The 21,259-nt window shown below is 44.1% G+C and overlaps 1 protein-coding gene across 3 annotated transcripts in view; it reads left to right on the forward strand.

Moving 5' to 3' along the window:
• Nucleotides 1-21,259, forward strand: part of KIAA1456 (KIAA1456 ortholog) — a 47,489-nt gene that overhangs the window by 8,559 nt on the left and 17,671 nt on the right. For 2 of the 3 annotated variants that reach the window (XM_015565191.1, XM_015565199.1), the window contains exons 2-3: nt 14,337-14,521; nt 19,869-20,023. In XM_015565191.1, the coding sequence (XP_015420677.1) occupies nt 19,870-20,023 (154 nt within the window). In that variant the 5' untranslated portion in view covers nt 14,337-14,521; nt 19,869. Of the gene's footprint in view, nt 1-14,336; nt 14,522-19,868; nt 20,024-21,259 lie in introns of those variants that run through there. The other variant, XM_015565204.1, reaches the window with a different exon arrangement.

Raw genomic sequence — 21,259 nt, forward strand, 5'->3', positions numbered from 1 at the left:
TTAATTCTCAGTTATTTATAAATGAGCCAATGGCATTGATTTTCACCAATAGGCCACGGAGCTTAAATGTCATTCCACACACAGCTGCTATTTCCCTTGGCCCCAACAGGTCAGCATGTTGCTATTTCCCACCTCTCATGCTTCCTCACATCATTAATCCTTCATCTGAGAGGCACCTTCGCTGTTGGAGGTTTCTTATTTGCTGGATGACCATTGGCTTCAGAAAGAGTAGATTCACGACCAGCAAAATGACCATCCTGTGGAATTCAATCATAGTTTTTTCTCGAGTGCCGTTGCTATGAAACCTAGTGAGAGAAGCATGTGGCAAGGAAACCCTAGGGACTCGTGACATCGAGTGGGTTGTGTGGCACTTTATACAAAGGAGGGTGGAGGAGGAGGAAGAGAGCAAGGCTTATGGACCCCTCTTGAAAAAGAAAAAAGGAAGTGTTTAAAGCATGAGGGCAGAAGCAGGGTCTGGGAATGGCTTGCATTTGTGTATGGTTTTCTGTTTTCATTTAAGGAGAGGGAACTCCATCTCTGCTAACCGAGGAGCAAAGGCCATGGGGAGAGAGACTGAGGGAGGGAAGAGAGAGGACAGGCTAACGACCCAGGAAAGAGATCAACAGAGGAGAAATGCTAGCCTTTGAAAGGACCCATAATTCTGAAACAAAACGGATGTGTTAACTTTTAGGAGGGAAATTGGAGAAATTTACATTTTCTTAGTGAAGTAGGAGTAGAGTTAAGGCACTATCTGTCAATAGCTCAGGCTTTCTGGGGAAATGGAGGTAAATTCAATCCTATACAACAAAACCCTAACATGCAAATTGGCTAAACGGAGGAATGGTGGAACGACAGGTCTCTATGATGCATCAGCCCTCCTGAGAGGGAGGAGACAAACTGCGGCAGTGGAGATGGCAGCGGGGAGGGGGGCCTGGCGAGCACCCTGCTGGTTGCCTCCCACAAACCAGCAGTCGAACATCCCCTGAGGGCACAGGCCAGGCTGAGGGACCCCTCCCCCCGCCATTCTACACACACACACACACAAACACACACACACACACGAATTTTAGTGCACCGGGCCTCTAGTGTAAGCAATAAAAGGTTAAGCCTTGGTTTTATATCTGTTTGCCCATGTTTGACTATTTTCTCATGCATGAAGCTATGCAACCTCTCATTTTTTAACAATGTAGGAGGCCATCAAACAAAGATGATTAGAGCAGATTATTTGGCCTTACTCAGGTAAAAGCTACTTTAAAAAGCTCATCATTATTGTCATACGGATTATTTTTGCTATTTATTTTAAATAGTGTGTTTATGTTTTTAACATTTCACATTTCAACATTGGAATTGGGATACATCTTACAGTTGATGGCATGTCTTTGACTTTCTTGGTAAAATAACTGTGCATATTATAAGATAAATGGTGTCTTAGTCAGCATGGGCTACCATAACCAATGACCCAGGCAGGATGGCTAAAATGTTACCAGGGGTCTCAAGCCCACCTCATCCTGGTTCTTGTCTTGCTTGGGAACGAATTCAAACAAGGAACAACAAATAGCAGGCAACGCATGAAAATACACTCAAATATAATACAAGCAAGCACCTCAGCTGGTCTGAGCACCCCACCTAATGGGGGGGTCTTAAAGATTAGCTATACTAATAAAAGGGTAATATGCTAATTAGGCCAGACATCTTCCGGGCAACCTTCCAGACGTCCTTCTGGACAAAGCCATAGTGGTGAGGCTGAGGCAGAAGCAGTTAGGGTGTTCAGGCTGGCATAGGAGAGCAGTTAGGGGGATCAGGGCTGCAGTGGAGAGCAGTTAGGGTGATCAGGCAGGCAGGCAGGCAAGCGGTTAGGAGCCAGAAGTCCCAGATTGCAAGAGGGATGTCCGACTGCCAATTGGATTGGGCCTAAACCGGCAGTCAGACATCCTCCAATGGGTCCCAGATTGGAGATGGTACAGGTCAGGCTGAGGGATGCCCCCCCCAAATGCACAAATTTAGTGCACAGGGCCTCTAGTATATCTATATATCCTTATTCTTTAGGTTTCTAGACTACCTGAGATGTCGGGGCCATCTGTAAGGGGTCCAAGTCTCCCCTTCCTCATTATTGTGGCTACCCTGTAAAAAATTCGATATGTACTGACCTTGTGCTCTTCTTAGAATTACTTTTAGTTTGGGGCATGCTGTCTGGTATGAGCTAATGTTCCCTTTTTGTTCCCCTCTAGCCATTGTAAGCAAAAGAGACTTACTCTTCTTTTCCCCCAATCCCAGTCTTTCATCTAACTAGCTGCCTACTGGAAATTTATTTTCTTACAGTTCTGGAGGCTCTAAGTCCCAGATCTGGTTTCCGGTAAGAGCCCTCTTCCTAGCTTGCAGATGGCCTTCTTCTCGCTGCGTCCTCATATGAGCTTCCCTCTATGTGCACATGGAGAGAGCTCTCTGGTGTCTCTTCTTAAAAGTAAACTAATCCTGTTGGATCAGGGACCCAGCCTTACAACCTCATTTAACCTTGATTACCTGCTTATAGAGCTTATCTCCAAATACAGTTACATTAAGGGTTAGAGCTTCAATGTATGAATTTTGAGGAACATAAGATTCTGCTCATGAAGGTGGCACCCTAGACTCCATTAAGTGTTGTATTTCTAACAATCTTCATCTTAACAAGCCATCATCAAGAAATATTTCCATCTTGCATAGGAGTTTCAGATTAAATCTTTTGTCTTTTTTATTTTTGAATATTTGAAACTTTTTACCGGGTTATGATGAAACCTTGTGAAGGTTAAAAAATGGCATTTATAGTCTTAAATTAGAAATAAGAGACTATGTATCATTATAGGCTTATTTTTGGAAAGACAAACACAGTCATAAAGTAGAATATGAAAACTGAAAAAAACTAAACTTTCCAAGACTGTCTGGTTTATTCTGGGCACAGACTTAATAACTCCTGCTGCTAGGAGAAGTATAACTTACTGACACAAGGAAGCTTAAAATGTCAAGTATAGTCTGATAAAATACATGCAAGCTGTCTGCAAATTAGAACATTCTTTCAACTGATGTATTTCCTACTTCTGTGCAGCTTTCATAATTGTGGCACTTAGAATTGAAAGCTCTGTGCGTGATGTAAACATTCAAACCCTCCCCCGGAATTGGTTTTCATAAGTATTAAGCAGGTGTGGGTTGCTACAGACAGTGGAAGGAACTACAAGATCCAAGCTATTAGGAGCTCAGGATAAACGAAAGAGAAGTAGCACTGAAGTGAACACACAGCAAGGACATGGTTTTGGGAGTTCTGGTTAGAAAGCAGAGGCAGCCCTAGCCGGTTTGGCTCAGTGGTTAGAGCATCAGCCTGCAGACTGAAGGGTCCCGGATTCGATTCTGGCCAAGGGCACATACCTCAGTTGCAGGCTCGATCCCCGGCCCTGGTTGCGGTGCATGTGGGAGGCAAACACTCTATTTGTCTCTCACATTGATGTTTCTATCTCCCTGTCTCTCCCCCTCTCTTCCATGCTCTCTAAAAGTCAATGGAAAAATATCCTCGTGTGCGGATTAACAAAACAAAACAACAAAAAAGGCAGAGGCGGACAGAGGGCCAGCGGCCAAGGACTTAGCAGGAGGTCACAGGTGCAGCAAGCCGTTGCCAGCAGCCAGATCACGACTCAGAAGCAAGAGGGCCCAAGAGTGGTCAGTATAGAAGTCACCACATTTATCCAAAGCTGACCCCTCTGATGACCCTTTCTTCATATTTTAGGTAGGATTTCAAAAGATTTCGTTGCCCTAGCCGGTTTGGCTCAGTGGATAGAGTATTGGCCTGCAGACCAAGGGCACGTACCTTGGTTTCAGGTTCCTCCTGGGCCCGGGCCCTGTGCAGGAGGCAACCAATCAATGTATTTCTCTCACATCGATGTTTCTCTCTGTCTTTTCCTCTCTCTTCCACTCTTCATACAAATCAGTGGAAAAATATCCTCAGGTGAGGATTAACAACAACAAAAAGATCTTGTTGTCTGTTTTTGTTTTGTTTTAAGCCCAAAGCCAATCAAAAGCAACACATTTGAAAGTAGAAGGGCTTACGGGGACAGAGTGAGAAGTGGTTGCTGACAGCAAGGCAGGGCACCCAGAGCTTCGTGCACTTAGCGGAGATGCCCACCCACACTGTCAGGCCCCGGGGAGCAGCGCTGCTCTGTAACACTTTGTCATAATTTGCCCCTGTGTCATCAAGAAAAATGTGTTCATTATAGGCTGTCTAGAAAGACATAAAAGGTATGTGGTACATATTAGAAAGATTTTCATAACAGTGACTAAAATAAATAATACCTTGGTACTGAAAACGGATCAACCTCAGCTATTTCTAATGTTAAATTTTGTGACACGGGCTTTTATTAAAATTGGCCTAAATATTGAGTTCAGTGCCTGTTTATTTAGCATAGGACCTCTCTGACTAATACAAGAGATGGATGGCACTCACTACTACCATCCCGTCACCCCCCACTCCCGCAGGCGGCGGGAGCTCAGAGAGCAGTCTGGCTTCTAGGGTGTGTGCCCAGGAGACTCAGCCCCTTGGAGATGGGCTGCACCTGTTTGTTCAGGAGCTGGCACAGTGGGCAGGGGCATGGCAGAGCGCTAAAGCCCCATTTCCCCAGATGAGAGGAGCAAAAAGGAGTTCCCAATACTTTCATTGCCCTGTTTACATTTTACAGGGTCCCTTTCCATTTTTACATTCTGGTGTTATAACCCAAAGGCATGTTATGATCAGGTAGTGTTCCTCGTCAGGACCAATCCCAATGTTTAATACTCCAGAGGTATGGGAAGCATAGGAAATAAAATTTTAGGTAGTGTGAAAATAAACTTAAAAAAAAATCCTTGCCTAAGGATATGTTTTATTGATTTGAGAGAGAGAGGGAGAGGGAAAGGGAGGGAGGGAGAGAGAAAAACATTGACATAAGAGAGAGAAAAACATATATAGGTTGCCTCCCAGCCTGAGTAGGTGCCCTGGCCAGGAATTGAACCTGCAACCTTTCGGTATATGGGATGTTGCTCCAGTCAATTGAGCCACACTGGTCAGGGCGAAAATAAACGTGTTTTATGGTCCACAAAACATGGTGTGGGGAAGCAGAAATGCTCTGTGGATTTTGTACTCAAACACTGCTTAACTCTAGGGTGCTGGGGAAGTCATTTCCTGTGTTTGCTTTCTCTCTGAAATAATCATCTAAAGATACAAATGGTGCCCTGGAATCTTAGATCCGTTAAACTAAATGCTAATGTATCGGGCAAAAGCACAAGTGAGATACCATCCAAGGTTTTGGGAACAGGTGTGTTCCATAATAGGACTAGAGCAGTGATGGTGAACCTTTTGAGCTCGGCGTGTCAGCATTTTGAAAAACCCTAACTTAACTCTGGTGCCGTGTCACATAGAGATTTTTTGATATTTGCAACCATAGTAAAACAAAGACTTATACTTTTGGTATTTATTTTGTATATTTAAATGCCATTTAACAAAGAAAAATCAACCAAAAAAAATGAGTTCATGTGTCACCTCTGACACGCGTGTCATCGGTTTGCCATCACTGGACTAGAGAGTGGCAGAGCTAGGACTTGACCTCAGGACCTTAGCACATCCAGTCATATTCTTTTTTTAAAAAAATATATTTTATTGATTTTTTACAGAGAGGAAAGGAGAGAGATAGAGTTAGAAACATCGATGAGAGAGAAACATCGATCAGCTGCCTTCTGCACATCTCCTACTGGGGATGTGCCCGCAACCCAGGTACATGCCCTTGACCGGAATCGAACCTGGGACCTTTCAGTCCGCAGGCCGACGCTCAATCCACTGAGCCAAACCGGTTTCGGCCAGTCATATTCTTAACTCCTGCTCCCCCTACCAGTTCCACACAAAGTCTGAACCTTATCTGACCACAGTGAAGTCATAGGGACAAATGACAAGGATGACCTGCTTACCCCACAGGTTTCCCTTGTGACAGAGCTGACATTAAGGTGACTTTTTCCTCTTGGCGTTTGGCCAGCTCAGGCCATCTCCATTTAGGCTATTTTTAACTTGTCTCCACTAATGCACTGTACCTAAATGATTCCTTAAGTAAAGTGGCTCTTTAACACTGGTCATTTCCAGGGAAGGGAAAGCCTTCCGAGTTTTCAATTTTTCTTGTTAAGTAAGTATGGGAGCTGTCACTTCCATAGTAGAATTACAATCCTTGATCCACTTAGAATGCCAGAAGAGTGTTAAATGCATTTTTTCAGAACATTGTCTTTATCGTGATTGTGAATATGAAAGTAGTAATTGGGTCTAAGCTATTAACAGATTTTGAATTTGCACCCTGGCTGGGAGATTTAGTTGGTTGGAGCATCGTCCCATATACCAAAAGGTTGAGGGTTCGATTCTCTGTCAGGGCACATACCTAGGTTTCAGGTTCAATCCCATTGGGGCACATACAGGAGGCAACTGATTGCTGTTTCTCTCTCATCTCTCTCTTTCTGTCTCAAAAGAGACAATGATATCGATGAATTTCTGTTTTAAATGGGATACTACCCAAATCACAAACGACACACATACTAAGAGTTTAGGGCGGTCTGCAAAAATGTGTGACTTCACTGGGATGCAGCCTGTTGGATGCAGATGTTAGGAGGGGCAATGGGGTGGGCAGACCTTCCCGGTTTCTGTCTCTCTAACCTAGAAAGCCATGGGCTTGCTCTTTGGAATGGCTGTTAAAGAAGGATTTTCCTTTCCTATGCAAATATCGATCCTTTAGCAATTTCTGATTTATTTGTCATGAAGAGCTAGCATGATTGATTACCCACATCCCTCCCTGCTCTCTAATCTGAGTTCTGAGTTTTTATGGAATGCCATCAGGTTCAGAGGAATCTTAGGGACTTTTCAAGGTGTGAGCTGATACCCACCTTGACTCAAAGTTCAGCTGCCTCCTCTGCCATGGTGGGGGGGGGACAGTCCTCAGGATGGTAGGACAGGCAGCGCAGAAGGTGACCCCGGACCTGCACCCCCACCTCTCCCAGTAGGCCTTTCCAGGCACTACAGTTGCTGAGCTGTGATGGATTTACAGCATGCCACTTACTCACCCCCTGGCCTGGCCTGACCAGCGTCCCAGAGAGAAGCAACAGATCTGCAGCACTTAGGAGCCGTCACAGAGACACTCCTACTTACCTGCTTACCTGAAACCAGAGCCCTGGCTCTGCTGATGACACCCGCTCTCCTGCGCTCGCTGACCGAGCTGCACTTTTGTGCTCACATTGGCTTGTAAGTGTATGTGTTATTGATGTATAAATAAAACACACGCACGCTCTATTTTGCTCCTGTGGACAAAATTGTATGAAAATACTAGTGACAACAACAACAACAAAACAATTTTACTCTGTTAACTTTTGTAGACATCTGTTGTTGTTAAACACAGCAGGCTGTTCTTTCACTGACCTTGAACTTCTGGTTCTGAGATCTGTGTTTTATGTAAGCCTGTTTTCCCTCTGTTCCCTTTATTTCTAAAGTGGCATTTGACTGATGTTTCTATTGCACTCCATGCTTCATCACACAGAACAGCAAAGAGAGAGCTTATGGCAGGGGCACTCACCCCGCGTGCACCGTTCCTCCAGCTCACCTCACGGCTCCGCGGCCCGTGCAGGGCACCTCTCAGGCAGCCTGCGCTCCACTGTTCAGACCCACTGTGGGGATCTCGCGCTGACCTGGGCTGTCTTACGCCTTTAGGTGTCAGTGAAAGAAAAGAGTCACTGCCCTGACCTGGTCTTTTCTGACCTTTGCCATGAACTCCAATGTGTCAGACATTTAGTGCAGCTGCCAGTATTAATACTGTGCCACCAATTAGGGTCTTGAAAATATCCAGACGACTTTAAAAAGTATTAGCTACAGCCTGGCTGGTGTGGCTCGGTGGTTGAATGCCAACCTATGAACCAGGAAGTCATGGTTCAATTCCTGGTCAGGGTACATGCCCAGGTAGTAGGCTCAATCCCCAGTTGGGGGCTTGCAGGAGGCAGCCGATCAATGATTCCCTCTCTTCATTGATGTTTCTATCTCTCCCTTCCTCTCACTACGAGTGCTTTAAAGTTACATTGTGCTTTGGAGATGTTAAAGGGCGTTTTATATGAAAATCAGAGCCTTAAAAGAGGAAGGGTAATTTCTTGATATCTGAGAGAAGGTGACAGATGCCTAGAGAAGCTAAGTGACCTGTCCGAGGTCACGCTGCCAGTGACAGCCCTGGGCCCAGGTGTTCCTCTCCCTGGACAGTGTTTTTGGGTCAGAACAAAATGCTCCGAGTTCTGCCTTTGAAGTTTTCTTTGTGAGCTTTAAGGCATTTTATTGGTGTTTCCATTTTCAAGTTGTGTGTTTTACTGACTGACTGTAAAGGGAAAACTCTCCTGTGTGTGTGCTCTCAGTATTCACTACGGCAACCAGCCCCCTCCTTAGGGACTGTATGAAGGTCACCTCAATAACATAAACTAATGTATAGTAAAAGGGACTTGTTATTTATTAATAGCAAAATACACTCATTTCACCTTTCTGCTCTGGAGCTATTTCAGGAACTGGGGATAGAAACAAAACATAACAGGAGATGATGGCCCCGTGGCTCTTATATAGAGTATTCCAAGGGTTTTAGGAGCTATGTGCCAGGAACAGTGGACAAAGGCCAAATATGTATTTCTTTTTGTAAATCATCATATCACACTGAATCATTGCACAACTCTCTCATGGATAACATGGCAAAATGCACAAGAAAAATATGGAGAAATGTCCACTGACAAGAATGATTAAACAGAAAATAGCGCAAGAAAAGCAGAAAATGGGTATTGTTAAGACTTTCAGAAAGAGAGTTTTACAAAGTTCAGCTACTGACTTCCCTTCTGGATATATTTGCACATGGTTATAACTTTTATATATCCCAAGCATATTTTCATAACCAAATTGGTTTTTTTTATGTTTCAATGTTTCCTATCCATTTATCTAACAAAGATGATTGGGCACCTGCTGTATGCCAGGCTGTGTTCAAAGAGGTGGGTGCATGCATCAGTGAGCCCAACACGCTCGATTTCATGGTGCTTGCAAACTATTTGGGGGAGACAGACAATAACCAACGCTAGCAGGATGTTGAAATGGAATTCTTTCTTGTTTTCATTGTTTTTCACAGTAGTGCAAAAACATGACAGAACTAGTCAGCATTCAGTCGGGAAAATAGAAACCACCCTAGTTATATTGACAGGAAATGTATAAGGAGTTGGCTAAACAGATATTACAGGACTGAAAATGCAGAGGGAACAAATGAGGTAGGACAGCAAAGCCAACTGCAGTTGCCACCCTGTGCTGGGGAAACAAAGAGAATGGGTATCAGAACCTAGATGCTTGGAGGAGGAGTCCCCGAGTGGGGACCCAGACTTCTGAGAAGGGGACGGTGGCCGGCTAGTGCGGATTATGGAACGCACATACAAGGGGCCCCGAGGAGTTGGGACACAGATCTCTTGGCTGGGGTGCTGCTCGGCCAGGCAGGTATCTCATGCGGATGTTCAAAAGGGCTGGTTCTGGGGAAGTGGAAAACCTTGAGAACCAACTGCTACTGGAAACCAATGCTGCTGCCTGGGCCAAGGGCTGTTGCTGGGTAACTGGCAGGAACAGGAAGCAACCAGAAAGGGGCTGGCCCCTTCTCCCCCCTCTGCCCCCAATCCAGCTTTCCAGGCTCCCTCTGATGGGCCCTGCTGGCAAAGAGGAAATGTTTGCAGAGCCCTCACCCCCACAACACAAAGCAGTGTGGAGGGACCATAACAGTCATGGGCCCATAACAGACATCAGGTGTCGATTACTCTCACGTTCTGAAATTTGCTGGAATAACCAACAGGCCTTCAGAAGAGCCTGAAATTGGTTGTTTTTAAAATTGTGCTAAAATATACAAAACATAAAATTTACCCCAAACTCAGCTCTTCAATCCAGTCTTGGTTTGTGACAATACTTTCATCAATCTGTCGTGGAATGAGAAAATTAAAGAAGGTTTAATCGGTTTTCATAAAGCTAAATTTTACTCACTTTGAAAGGACGTCTTTAAAGTTTGAAATTATGGCCTCCCAACTTTTGTGTGGGTAAATTGCCCATTCATCTATGTTCTAATGGGGACAATAAATTATAGGTTTTAAGTGTGTGTGTGTGTGTGTGTGTGTGTGTGTGTGTGTGATGGTCTAGCCTTTGGGTAAAGACTCAGCTGGTCCCTCTGGTTCTCCAAATATCCCTTTGAAAATGTGGGGGTCTGTGAAATCCACAAGAGTGAGAAATCCTGGACTCCTGGGTTAGGGCCTAAACTCGGGGTGAGGTAATGGGGGAAATGATGGGAGACACATAAGAGGCGTGAGACACAGGCGGAATCTGTAGGACAAGATACCTGACAGTACCGAATTTACTGCACTTTGTATGCACATGACTCTCTTTCCGACCCTCAAAGGTACAATCAGATGTTTTTATCAATAATCCCATGAGCAGCTCTTTGGGGTCAATTATATTAGAAACACTTAATGAAATACACCAATACATAATTTGTCCTCACATCTCTCCCTTAATTCCATTCTTAGAAAAGCATCACCTAATTGGTAGTTTTGTCATTGACTACCATGGTCTTCAGGTAAAACTCCTTCTTGAACAGTCATTTGACATTTAAATGGCTGTGGCACCCACCTGCCGGAACCTCCTTTCCTAAGAGGAAGGGGGTGCGAAGCTCCGTTCCTCTGGTCTCCTTTCACAATAACAGAGCAGCCTTCTCCCGGCTGCTGTGCTGCGGCTCCAATGACCTTCATCCTCACACAGGCTGAGAGCCGGTTTGGTCAAACTGACACCAATTCATGGGGGTATATTGCACATTCACGTATGTGCTACTGGTGACAATAAATAAACTTTTTAATAGTGCGCACACGTGTGTGTGTGTGTGTGTGTTAGTGTGTCAGTGTGTTAGTCTAGCCTTCAGGTAAAGACAGTATATCCCCACAATAATGGACATTATACCCTCACAGTGACACCACTGAGGGATGCTCAGTGTTACATTTTCATTTATCTTGAATCTCATCTATTTCATTTCCTCGTTCTTTTCTGGCCTTCTCTCATCTACAAAATCAGAATGACTTGTAATCGAGTTCCGATGAATAGGGCCGAGTCCTCTCCTGTGGAGGAGCCACCTTTGATAACAGCTCTCGCCATCAGTATTGTGCTGCGAGTTCTGTTCTTTCATGTTTTCTGTTTGCCTCCCATCTGCCCTGCCATGCGCGCGTGCACACACAGTCCCCAAGATGGCATCACCTTCATTTCCTGCATTTAGATTTTAAAGATAATACCTTTCTCCCAAATGAATTCAATGTAGGCACATAGTGCTTGAACTTTTCAAGAAAGACAAAGTGTTTCGGGGGGGTATTTTATTCCTTTCCCTTAGGATAAACTCCCCCTTTCTTTCCACTTTCTTTCAAAATATATTTACCCAGAGTAACCTGTTGGTACCTGTTGGAAACCCAGAGAGGGTCATAGTGTCCCAGTGTCATATGTTTTATTGTTCTGAAGTCCTGAGTGTGTTCTACGTGTAAGATATCAATCAGAAATGTCAGGTGTTCCTTTCTTATCATTTCTCCTAAGATCTCTCTCTGTTGCATCATTAAGGAGTTCTGTGTAACATAGGGAATATTCTTAGAACAGCACCCTCATTATTTAGAGGGAGTAATACTCGGAGACAATTATAAAGGCTAATATTGCATGCTACCTCTACTTTTCTATCGAGAACTCATGCTTGCTACCTACTCTTCTCATTCTTGTCATTCTCCTTCTGCATTGCCGTTGCATTAGGCTGTAGCTTCTTGAGAGTAGGGATTGCCCATCTTTTACCCAGTAGGTTCTTGGTCCATATATATATATTTTTTTAATATATTTTATTGATTTTTTACAGAGAGGAAGGGAGAGGGATAGAGAGCTAGAAACATCAAGGAGAGAGAAACATCGATCAGCTGCCTCCTGCACACTCCCCACTGGGGATGTGCCCGCAATCAAGGTACATGCCCTTGACCGGAATCCAACCTGGGACCCCTGAGTCTGCAGACTGACGTTCTATCCACTGAGCCAAACCGGTCAGGGCGGTCTGTATATTTTTAATTAAATTTAATTACGGTAGAGGCAGCACATGCTAACCTCTCCTTTAATGATAATGTACAAGGGTTAAATATTGGCAATCCTTGATGTTCTAACCTCATTCCTTTTCTTACTCTACACAATCTCTCTTCATCTAATCTCCTATGGTTCTGTCTAAAGTATTTAATCAGGTTCTTTCTCTATCTTCATTGTGAAGCTGGCCAGGTAATACCAGTCTACACTATTGCCAGAGAAGAGTTAAAAAAAACCCAAATCAAATTTTGTCATTTCTCTTGTTAAAATAATTCAGTGGTTCCCCCATTATGTTCAGGATAAAGTCCAAACTTCAACTAGACCCTCTGTGGTCTGACTAGCGCTTACTCTTCCAGGCTTATGTAGCACCACAGTCTTCCCCTCCTCCTTCCCTCCCACCAACTGTATAGTGAAGTGTGTATAGTTAAGTGGTCCAAATCCTGCTCCACCATTTACTAGCTAGGTAACCTTAGAAAGTCACTATGTTCTCTCTGCCTTACTTTCTTTTCTATAAAATGAGGGATCCAGTAGTTTCTATTTTATATAGTAATTTGATAGACTCCACAATTTAATATATGTTAAATGCTTATAATGGCCTGGCTGACAGTAATTAATGTATGTCTGTGTTTTGTGTCTTGCTATTAATTGTTGTTAATCTACTTGAAGTTCATCAGAGATTATCATCGCTCTCATTTCTTCCTTTTTGCATATGCTGTTTCCCATGCTTAGAGTCATCCACTTCACCTTTACCTGACTTACCCCTGCTGTCTCCTGAGCTTCTGCTTGGATATAAGCCTGTCAGGGCAGCTAATCCATTTAGGTGCTGAAGGCTGAAGGGAAGGCGCCCAGACAGCGTTGCTGGTGACAGTGGAGCGCCTAGGTCAGGCCAGGGAAGAGTGATTGCAAATGAGAGCCTTTAGTTGCAGGAAGGGTACAAGGCTCCATAAATGAACATGCCTTCTCTATGATTAACGCAGGCTCTGGCAGTGCATGAGGAAAGATGAGGTCCTTTGACTAACAGCTCTTCTTTTTTTAAAAAATATGTTTGTATTCATTTCAGAGAGGGGGAGAGAGATAGAAACATCAATAATGCTGAGAGAGAATCACTGATGGGTTGCCTCCTACACACCCCTTACTGGAATTGAGCCCACAACCCGGGCATGTGCTCTGACTGGGAATGGAACCATGATCACTTGGTTCATAGATCGACACCCAACCACTGAGGAGCACCAGCTGGGCAAGATCCTTCTTAAATATTCTTCCTACAGAGTCCCCCTTTGCAGTTCTCAGTGGTGCAGATTATGTGCCTGCATATGATGGAGAGATGACTGGGGTTTATATAGTCCAAAGACCAGAGAGCTTTTCAAAGCATACCCAGATCATTGATTCTTAAACAGGGTCCCAGATTGGGGTGGGATGGGGGACAGAAGGAAGGTGGGGAAGCCACATGCACCCCACCATCTTGAGAATCATTGTACCCAGTAAGAGTGGAGTTTGTGGCAGTGAGGTGCACACACAGAGGATGAGCACTGTGATCACATTGAGGTCCATTGGCCTCATGTACAGATGAGGAATCTGGCCCGAGCTTTCACAGGATGGACTTTTCCTGCCACACCAGGCAGCTGTTCAGACCTCATTTTGTTCCCCTAAGACCTCTGATTGCAGAGTGCTTTTGGCATACAAGGTCCTTTTTTAAAATTTTTTAGTAACTGAGAGCTTTTTGATGGGTTTCATGTCAGACCCATTCTGTTATGAAAAATGCAAAAAGTAAATGTGGGCAAGAAGAACAGGAGAACTTGTCAGAGCGACATGGAAGTAGCTGATAATATGAACAAATATTGAACAATACTGGAATGATTTAGCACAATTTAGTAATAGTGTCTTAAATAGGTAGTACATTTAATTAAGCCACTGTATTCCAAGTTGACTCTGTGTGCTTGTAATTTTTCCGGGTACAAGATGAAACCATTCAATTTAATTTTAGGGCAAAGTACAGTGCATTTTACAGAAAGCTTAGGAATTAATTCAGAAACTGCTTTTAGAGTTCTGGCGTATTCCACGGATCTGAACAGTTCTTTCTCATCCCGTCTTCTCTGGGTAATATCTGGAATGACCCAGAGGTCAACCTGGGCTCCACATTTTTCTTATGTAAAATAACACTTACCATTTGTTTACTTTTTCCTAATAGGGCCTGTGTCCCCTGCAGAGTGGCTCATCATGTGAAGGAATCTCTACTTGATGTCACTCACCCTAGTACTTTTCACCTTTCACACTGAGAAGGTCGTGAGCAACAACTGTCACTCCCTGAGGGTGGAAACTGCCATGATTCACAAAGGCAAGAAGTAATTTTCCTGTAATCACAAGATGACTCAGGTTAGTTGCTTTCAGCTATTTCTACAGTTTAAATCATCTGAGGTTTGGGGCCCTGTCCATGTTTAGTAAACATAATTAATCACAATTCCTATAATTTTAAGTTTATGACAATGATATAAAGTTGGAATTTATTTTTACACTAGGTAGGAAAAAGAATTTGAAAATAGTTGTACAGACTAAGTTAAATTTACAAGACTATACAGTATTTAGGGTTTTTTTTTAGAGTGTAAAATGCTTTTCTAGGACTTAAAAAGCATTGCTAAATGATACTTTTTTATTATACAAAAGTTTGCAATATAATTTGTACTTGAAAGTAATTATGTAGATGTTAAGTTTGAAGAATCACCTGTTAAAAGCTAAAAAAAAAACACCACCCATGTATTTTATGATTAATTATAAGTACATCCTTTGAACTGTCTTGACCAACTTGTACGTTTATTTTAGAATTATAGTTTAAATACATCTTTAAAATGTAAAACAGAGTTTTATTCCCTCATTTTAAATACTGTGTCTTCTGTGGTATTTATAGTGGAAGAACAATTTAAATTTTTTTAGTTATACAAGTGTGGCTACTGCATGCCTAGGGTATAGCTCTAAAACAGGCCTCTGCTAGGTCAGGAAATCTGTTGTCTTGCAGAGGATGCTTAGGAAACAGCTCATTGATCCATTGATTCTACAGTTAATTACTGAGTGACTGTCCTGGGTCCAGTTCCTTCCCTCCAGGACCTTCCAATCTAGTTGGGGGCATATACAGAGTATAGAGTTCAAGATGGTAACAGGAGAAATGCCCTAAGAGTGACAGATAATAAATACGCAGGACACAAAAATGCTGGGAGAGATTGTTTTTCGCTAGAGGAGGAGGAAGCTGTGCTAGACTTTGAAGGCCAGGTGAGATTTTGGCGCGGGTAGGTGATAGGAGAGCATTTCAGATGAGAGAGAACTGCCTGCTGACTTCAGCGAAGACCTCAGTGAGGAGCTATGGAGGAGTTTACTGACTGAGTCGGGAAGGGTAAGGAGTGGCTCACGAGACTTCAGGGACTAGCCTCAGGGACTGGAAGCAGGACACTCTGCTGCCATGTTTTGTTTTGTTTTTCTTCTCCATTTGTCTCTTATTCTGTTTGCTCCCCTGACTTCATTTTCTTCAACTTAAAGACAGGTCTTTTCCTGGGGAAGAAAATGGCCAGTGGCAGCATCAGCTATAGGGGGTCCATTGTAAATCCAATCACGTTGCCCCCCAATCCAATCATGTTGTCCCCCAACTAGCCCCCCTATGCCTTTCCTACTCCGTGATGCCAGAGGCAAGGCCAACATTTCTTTGACTTTACACTGAGATATCTCGAGGAAGGGCTCTGATTGATCAGCTTTTATCCCCTGGCCACCCTTGAACCAATGATTGTGTCCAGGAATATAGGATACCATGTTGGCCAGGGCTAGGTCACATGCCCATCCAGGGAAGGCAAGATACAAATTATCAGAAGGGGGAAGGTGAACTTGGTTGGACAAATAAAGACAATAGATAGTCTAGCCTCCTCAGAGCTAGATATACCTAAAGTGATATTTTAATAGTGTAAATCCAATCATGTTGCCCCCCAACTCACCTACCAACTTAAAACCTCTTTCTGTTGCTCTTAAAAAAACTCCCAATTGGATGAACTGTTGAACAAAATAGATCCAAAGACATAGAAGCCTGAGTAAAGGCTTTAAAAAAACCTCCAAATTGGGTCTTCAGATTTCCAGTGCATAACTTTATGTGACTTCTCCTTACCTTTCAAATTATTTTCCCTTCTCTCATGACTCACCAAGGCATCAGCTACAGGGGTCCAGAATTTGACTGCATAGAGATTAGGAAGCCTGGCTAAACCAAACCCTTCTCCCTAACTTCTCCTTGAACTCTGGGCTTTTATTTTACTATGAGTCTTACTGGCTTAATTACATTACCAATTTCTCAAGGAATTTGCATATATAATTCACATGGAAAATATTGCAGGAAATTTAAATCCACAGAGTCAAAAATGTCATACTGGATAGTCCTAGCTACAAATCGATTTCACAGTCAGCTATTTGTTCTGCAGTGTATAATCTTAACTGGAAAATATAATAAAACAAAAAAATAGATGTATGTTGTTCCCACAATATAGTTACTTGTTTATGGTAGAGGCCAGGCAATTGGGAGAGGACTTAGAGAACGTTCTCCAAGGGGTATTGTTCAGATACTACAAATTCTGAGCTGGTAGCTAGAGCCAAATTGAAGGGAATTGAGTTTTTGTTGATTGCCACTTAACATTTGCAAGTGCAATAACAGTTTATTTGTTCTAGGTTCTCGAAATTGTATTGTCTGATTGATTTCTTAAAGGGAAAACATTTAAGCAGACTAAGTCTACTGAAAAAAATTTTTTTTATTCTACTGAGATTTTGATTTAAAAGAAAAGCACTCAGTGTTTTGGTTTTTTCTGGTGTGTAGGCAGTTGTAGCCAGCCATATGTTTACTTTGTAAATTCTAGTTGAGGGTGCAATATAAGCTGTTTCAATTTGGGTGGAAGTTTTGTCAGACCTCACAAATGAGATCTGTACTCTGTTAGGAGTTTGCCAGATTTGCTGGGACTGTGTGCAGGTCCATGGTAATTAAGGATAACCTACTCCTAATTTGTTTGAAGAGTAAATCCTAAAAGTCTCTTTCTTGCTATAGAAAGAATGATGAAATTAGAATACAGTTGTCCCCTGTACCTCCTAGTGGATGCCTGAGCCATCGCTAATACTGAACCCTAGCTGCACTATTTTTTTTTCTATACATAATAGGAGGTTTACATATACATATATAAAGTTTAATTTCTAAATTAGGCACAATAAGAGATTAATAACAATAACTACAATAAAATAGTTTGTAATAACAGTTATGTGAATGCGGTCTTTCTCTCTCTCTAAATATCTTAGTGTACTGTACTCACCCTTCTTATGATGATGTGAGATGATACAATGCCTTCGTGATGAGATGAAGTGAGGTGGATATGATGGACAAAAGGATAATTCGTGTCCTGGGCAGGACGTAGGGGAATGGCAACAGATTTCATCATGCTACTCAGAACAGCGTACAGTTTAAAACTTACGAATTGTTTCTTTCTGGAATTTTCGATTTAATATTTTCAGACTGTGGTTGGCCATGGGTAACTTAAACCTCAGAAAGCAAAACTGGGTAGGGCTGGGGGGCCTACTCTATTGTTGTCTGATGATAATTGTGGTAAAGATTGTTTTAAGTAAGAGTCATCAGTGGATTGGATGCTAAAACTGGTGGGTGAAAGGATGAGAAGCAGGACGTTTCCATCGTCTCAAGAGATTTTGTTGCTGGTGGAAAGAGGGTTCTTCCACGGAGTCACGAGAAAAGCATTTTGAGGCCCCCCGCGAGGAGGATGGGGTGTCGTGGTAAGATTTATTGGAGCAATAACAGACTGTCCCCAGGTGCCTGATCCACGACCAGATGGTTCAGCTCCATCCCGCTGCAGAGCAAGTCCACTCTCTGGGGCCGTAAACCCACACTTGTCTTCACCCAGCCCAGGAGGACCAGGGCCCAGAGGTGCAGAACTTCTCGGCCTCATTGCCCTATCTGCACGGCCACTGCCAAGGCTGCATTTGGGGCGCAACTGGTGCTATGTTTAGGTCTGCTTGGCTGCTGGGCCTAAACACAGCCCCTGCTGCTACAGAGAGAGAACACTGGAACCAACGGGTGAACGAGCAAATGTATATTCCTTGGGGCTTGGGAGAGAGCAGACTTTCTTTCAAACTAGCCTGTCTCTCCCCTGGCTCTTAGCGGGCTTATGCTGGGTCCTCCCTCTATCCAACTCAGTCTTTTCCCCAGGTTTTCCATGTTAGACTTTGCCCCTCTGTGTTACCATTTTGGCTCCTACAGTGTGTCCCCAAAGTCTTGCTGCATCATCTGGTTTATACTACGCATGCGCTTACCTCTCCCTGCACCTTCTTGGCTTCTACTGCGCGTGTGCCTAGCAAAGACATTTCCCCTGATGTTTAGTTACTCCTCACTCAGCCATCCTGGCTAAGGACTGATAGCCACCTCTTCCTGCCCACTCTGGGGGTTCAGTCCCCCCACAGAGGATGCCGCTGGCCTCTGGGGACCCTGTCGGTGCTGTGGCTTCCTAGTAAGTCAGGCTTACTGTCTGACTCGCCTCCCTAGTGAATCAGGCTTAGTGTGTGATTCCATTTGTTCCCTTCCTGAATGAACTGGCTACCTACACTCACGGGATGCACGGGATGCAGCGGGCGGGCCAGGGGCAGGACTGAACTCGCTGATCTGCACCAGGAGGGCCAGCTGGGTTCGCACATGATTGACCTTACTTTCATACTGATTGGTAACGAGCTACAATCTCAGCATCTGGCTATTCCCCTGGGCTGCTCCTCACTCACGTGCCACAAGAGAATAACGAAAAGATTAAGCCCCTAACAGCAGAGGCCTCTAAGACCTGCTCTTGTACCTCTCCCACTCCTTTCTGATTGCCCGTGCCCTGCAGAGGAGGTCAGGGGAGGCTTTCTGGAAGAAGGGAGGCTGTGCCGAGAATGAACAGAAGTTAGCCAGGTAGACACGGCGCCGGTGCAGGCCCCGGGACGAGGGGGAATGAGTGGCGCCTGAGTCTCACAGCTCGTCTGATGCTGGCGAAGGATGGAGAGAAATGGCCTCAAGAGGCAAGGTGAGGCCAGGCAGAAAGAGACTCGTATGCCCTCCTAAGACATCTGAACTTGATCAGACAAGTATGGAATGCCTTTGAAGAAGTCTCAGCTAGGAAGCAACACAATTAGATTTATATTTTATGGAAATAGTTGTGGCAGAATTGAAGAAAGGGACTGAAGGGCCCAAAACACACCTGTTTATGGACTGTTGACGTAATTCAGGTAAAGAAGTAAGCACCCTTTCTAAAATAGCATCCCTAGGGATGCAGAGAAATGGTTGGAATCCAGAGACACTACAAAGGTAGAATCAGTCGGGCTTTGTGACTGGATTGGAGTGGTGAGCTGCATGCTACACATTTTTAAAAATCTGTTTATCATCAGAACGATTTTATCCAAGTGAATCTTTGGCATGTGCTTCCAAAACTTAGAGCTGATCTTGCACAGGAAATGACAGTGACCAGCTCATTCCCAAACCATTATTTTCTGAGGACTTGCCAGTAAAACCCATGCATTCTTGAGTCTTTTGACAGCTGTGGTGAAGGCTTTTCTCTTTGCAGCTTCTAGTAAAGATCAGCACAGCCTGGGGCAGCGGTAGGCTCCCAGGTTTAGGACACGTGCCCCCTCCTTCAGCCGCCTCTGACCAGCCTTTCTCGGGGTGGCCCTGTTTCCCCAGGATGGACCATGAGGCGGCCCAGCTGGAGAAGCAGCATGTGCACGACGTGTATGAGAGCACCGCCCGGTACCTCAGCGACCTGCAGGGCAAAGCCTGGCCCCGCGTCCGCCAGTTCCTCCAGGACCAGGAGCCCGGCAGCCTCATCGCCGACATAGGTAACGCAGGGCTGGGCGCGTGGTGGGAAATACATCCCATCGTGTCTTCCTTTTCAGAGTCCGTTTTCTTTGCTGTGCGAACCGGAAGTCTGACATTGTGCCCTTGGCATGCCTGTCACCCAGCTCATTCCCTTTATTTTTTTAATATACTTTTATTGATTTCAGAGAGGAAGGGAGAAGGAGAGAGAGAAATATTGATCGGCTGCCTCCTGTGCGCCCCACACTGGGGATCTAGCCGGCAACCCAGGCATGTGCTCTGACTGGGATAGGTCTGGGCTCAACCACTGAGCCACACCCCAGGGCAGCTCATTCACTTTATAGCAGAAATTCATACAATCAAGTCACCAAGTAGGAAACTTCCTCAAACTTACATTTAGACATTGGCGATCTTTTCAGTGTTTGGGGGCACATCCTCCAGCATCGGTTGAATAAATCAGGATTGAAATGACTGCTTGGGAAGCTGACTGTTGTAACTTTAGAGATGTTCACATGTGTAGATAGTCTGTTGTGGTGGCTCACCTCCCGTGGCTCTCACGCCTTCCACAGAAGATCCAGAGATCATAGATTTCCTGTAACCTCTTATTCAATGGATTTTTTCCCCCTGAACTATTTTGTGGGTGTTTCATTATTAGAGCCTGTCTTTAAATAGATCATATCTTTGTAATGACAGGTTTGCCTGGCAGATTTGGGCTAAGGATGTTTCTGAATTGAGTGGTAAACCACAGCCCGGTAGATCTAAGATTAAGGTCTGGGCTCCCCATTTGAGGCCTGCCCGCCTAAAACTGCTTTCTAACAACTGCATGAAGATTACACCCATGGAGTCCTAAGTCTGTACTTACACACTCGGCCTAATTTGACATTCACTCTAAGTGCTGGGAAGAGAAACACAGGTGCCTGGCCAGGGCTTTTGACTTGTTAAAGATGGTGCGAGCAGTGTGGAATTTGGGGAAGGGTGGTGCATGTCATGTAGAAATAGAGAGTCTTTGATAATATCTCTATCAGGTCAGTGTTTGTTTTTTTTAAATAAATCTGGTTTTAGAAGATACATTGACTTTGGAACTCTTTTTTTTTTAATATATTTTTTATTGATTAAGATATTACATATGTGTCCCTGTCCCCACATCACCCTCCACCCCCTCCCCCCGTTGTCCGTGTCCATTGGTTAGGCCTCTATGCCTGCATGTAAGTCCTTTGGTTGTTCTTTCCCCCTTATCCACACCCTCCCCTCCCCTCCCA

Source organism: Myotis davidii, unplaced genomic scaffold (genome assembly GCF_000327345.1).
Source record: "Myotis davidii unplaced genomic scaffold, ASM32734v1 scaffold71, whole genome shotgun sequence".
NCBI lineage: Eukaryota > Metazoa > Chordata > Mammalia > Chiroptera > Vespertilionidae > Myotis > Myotis davidii.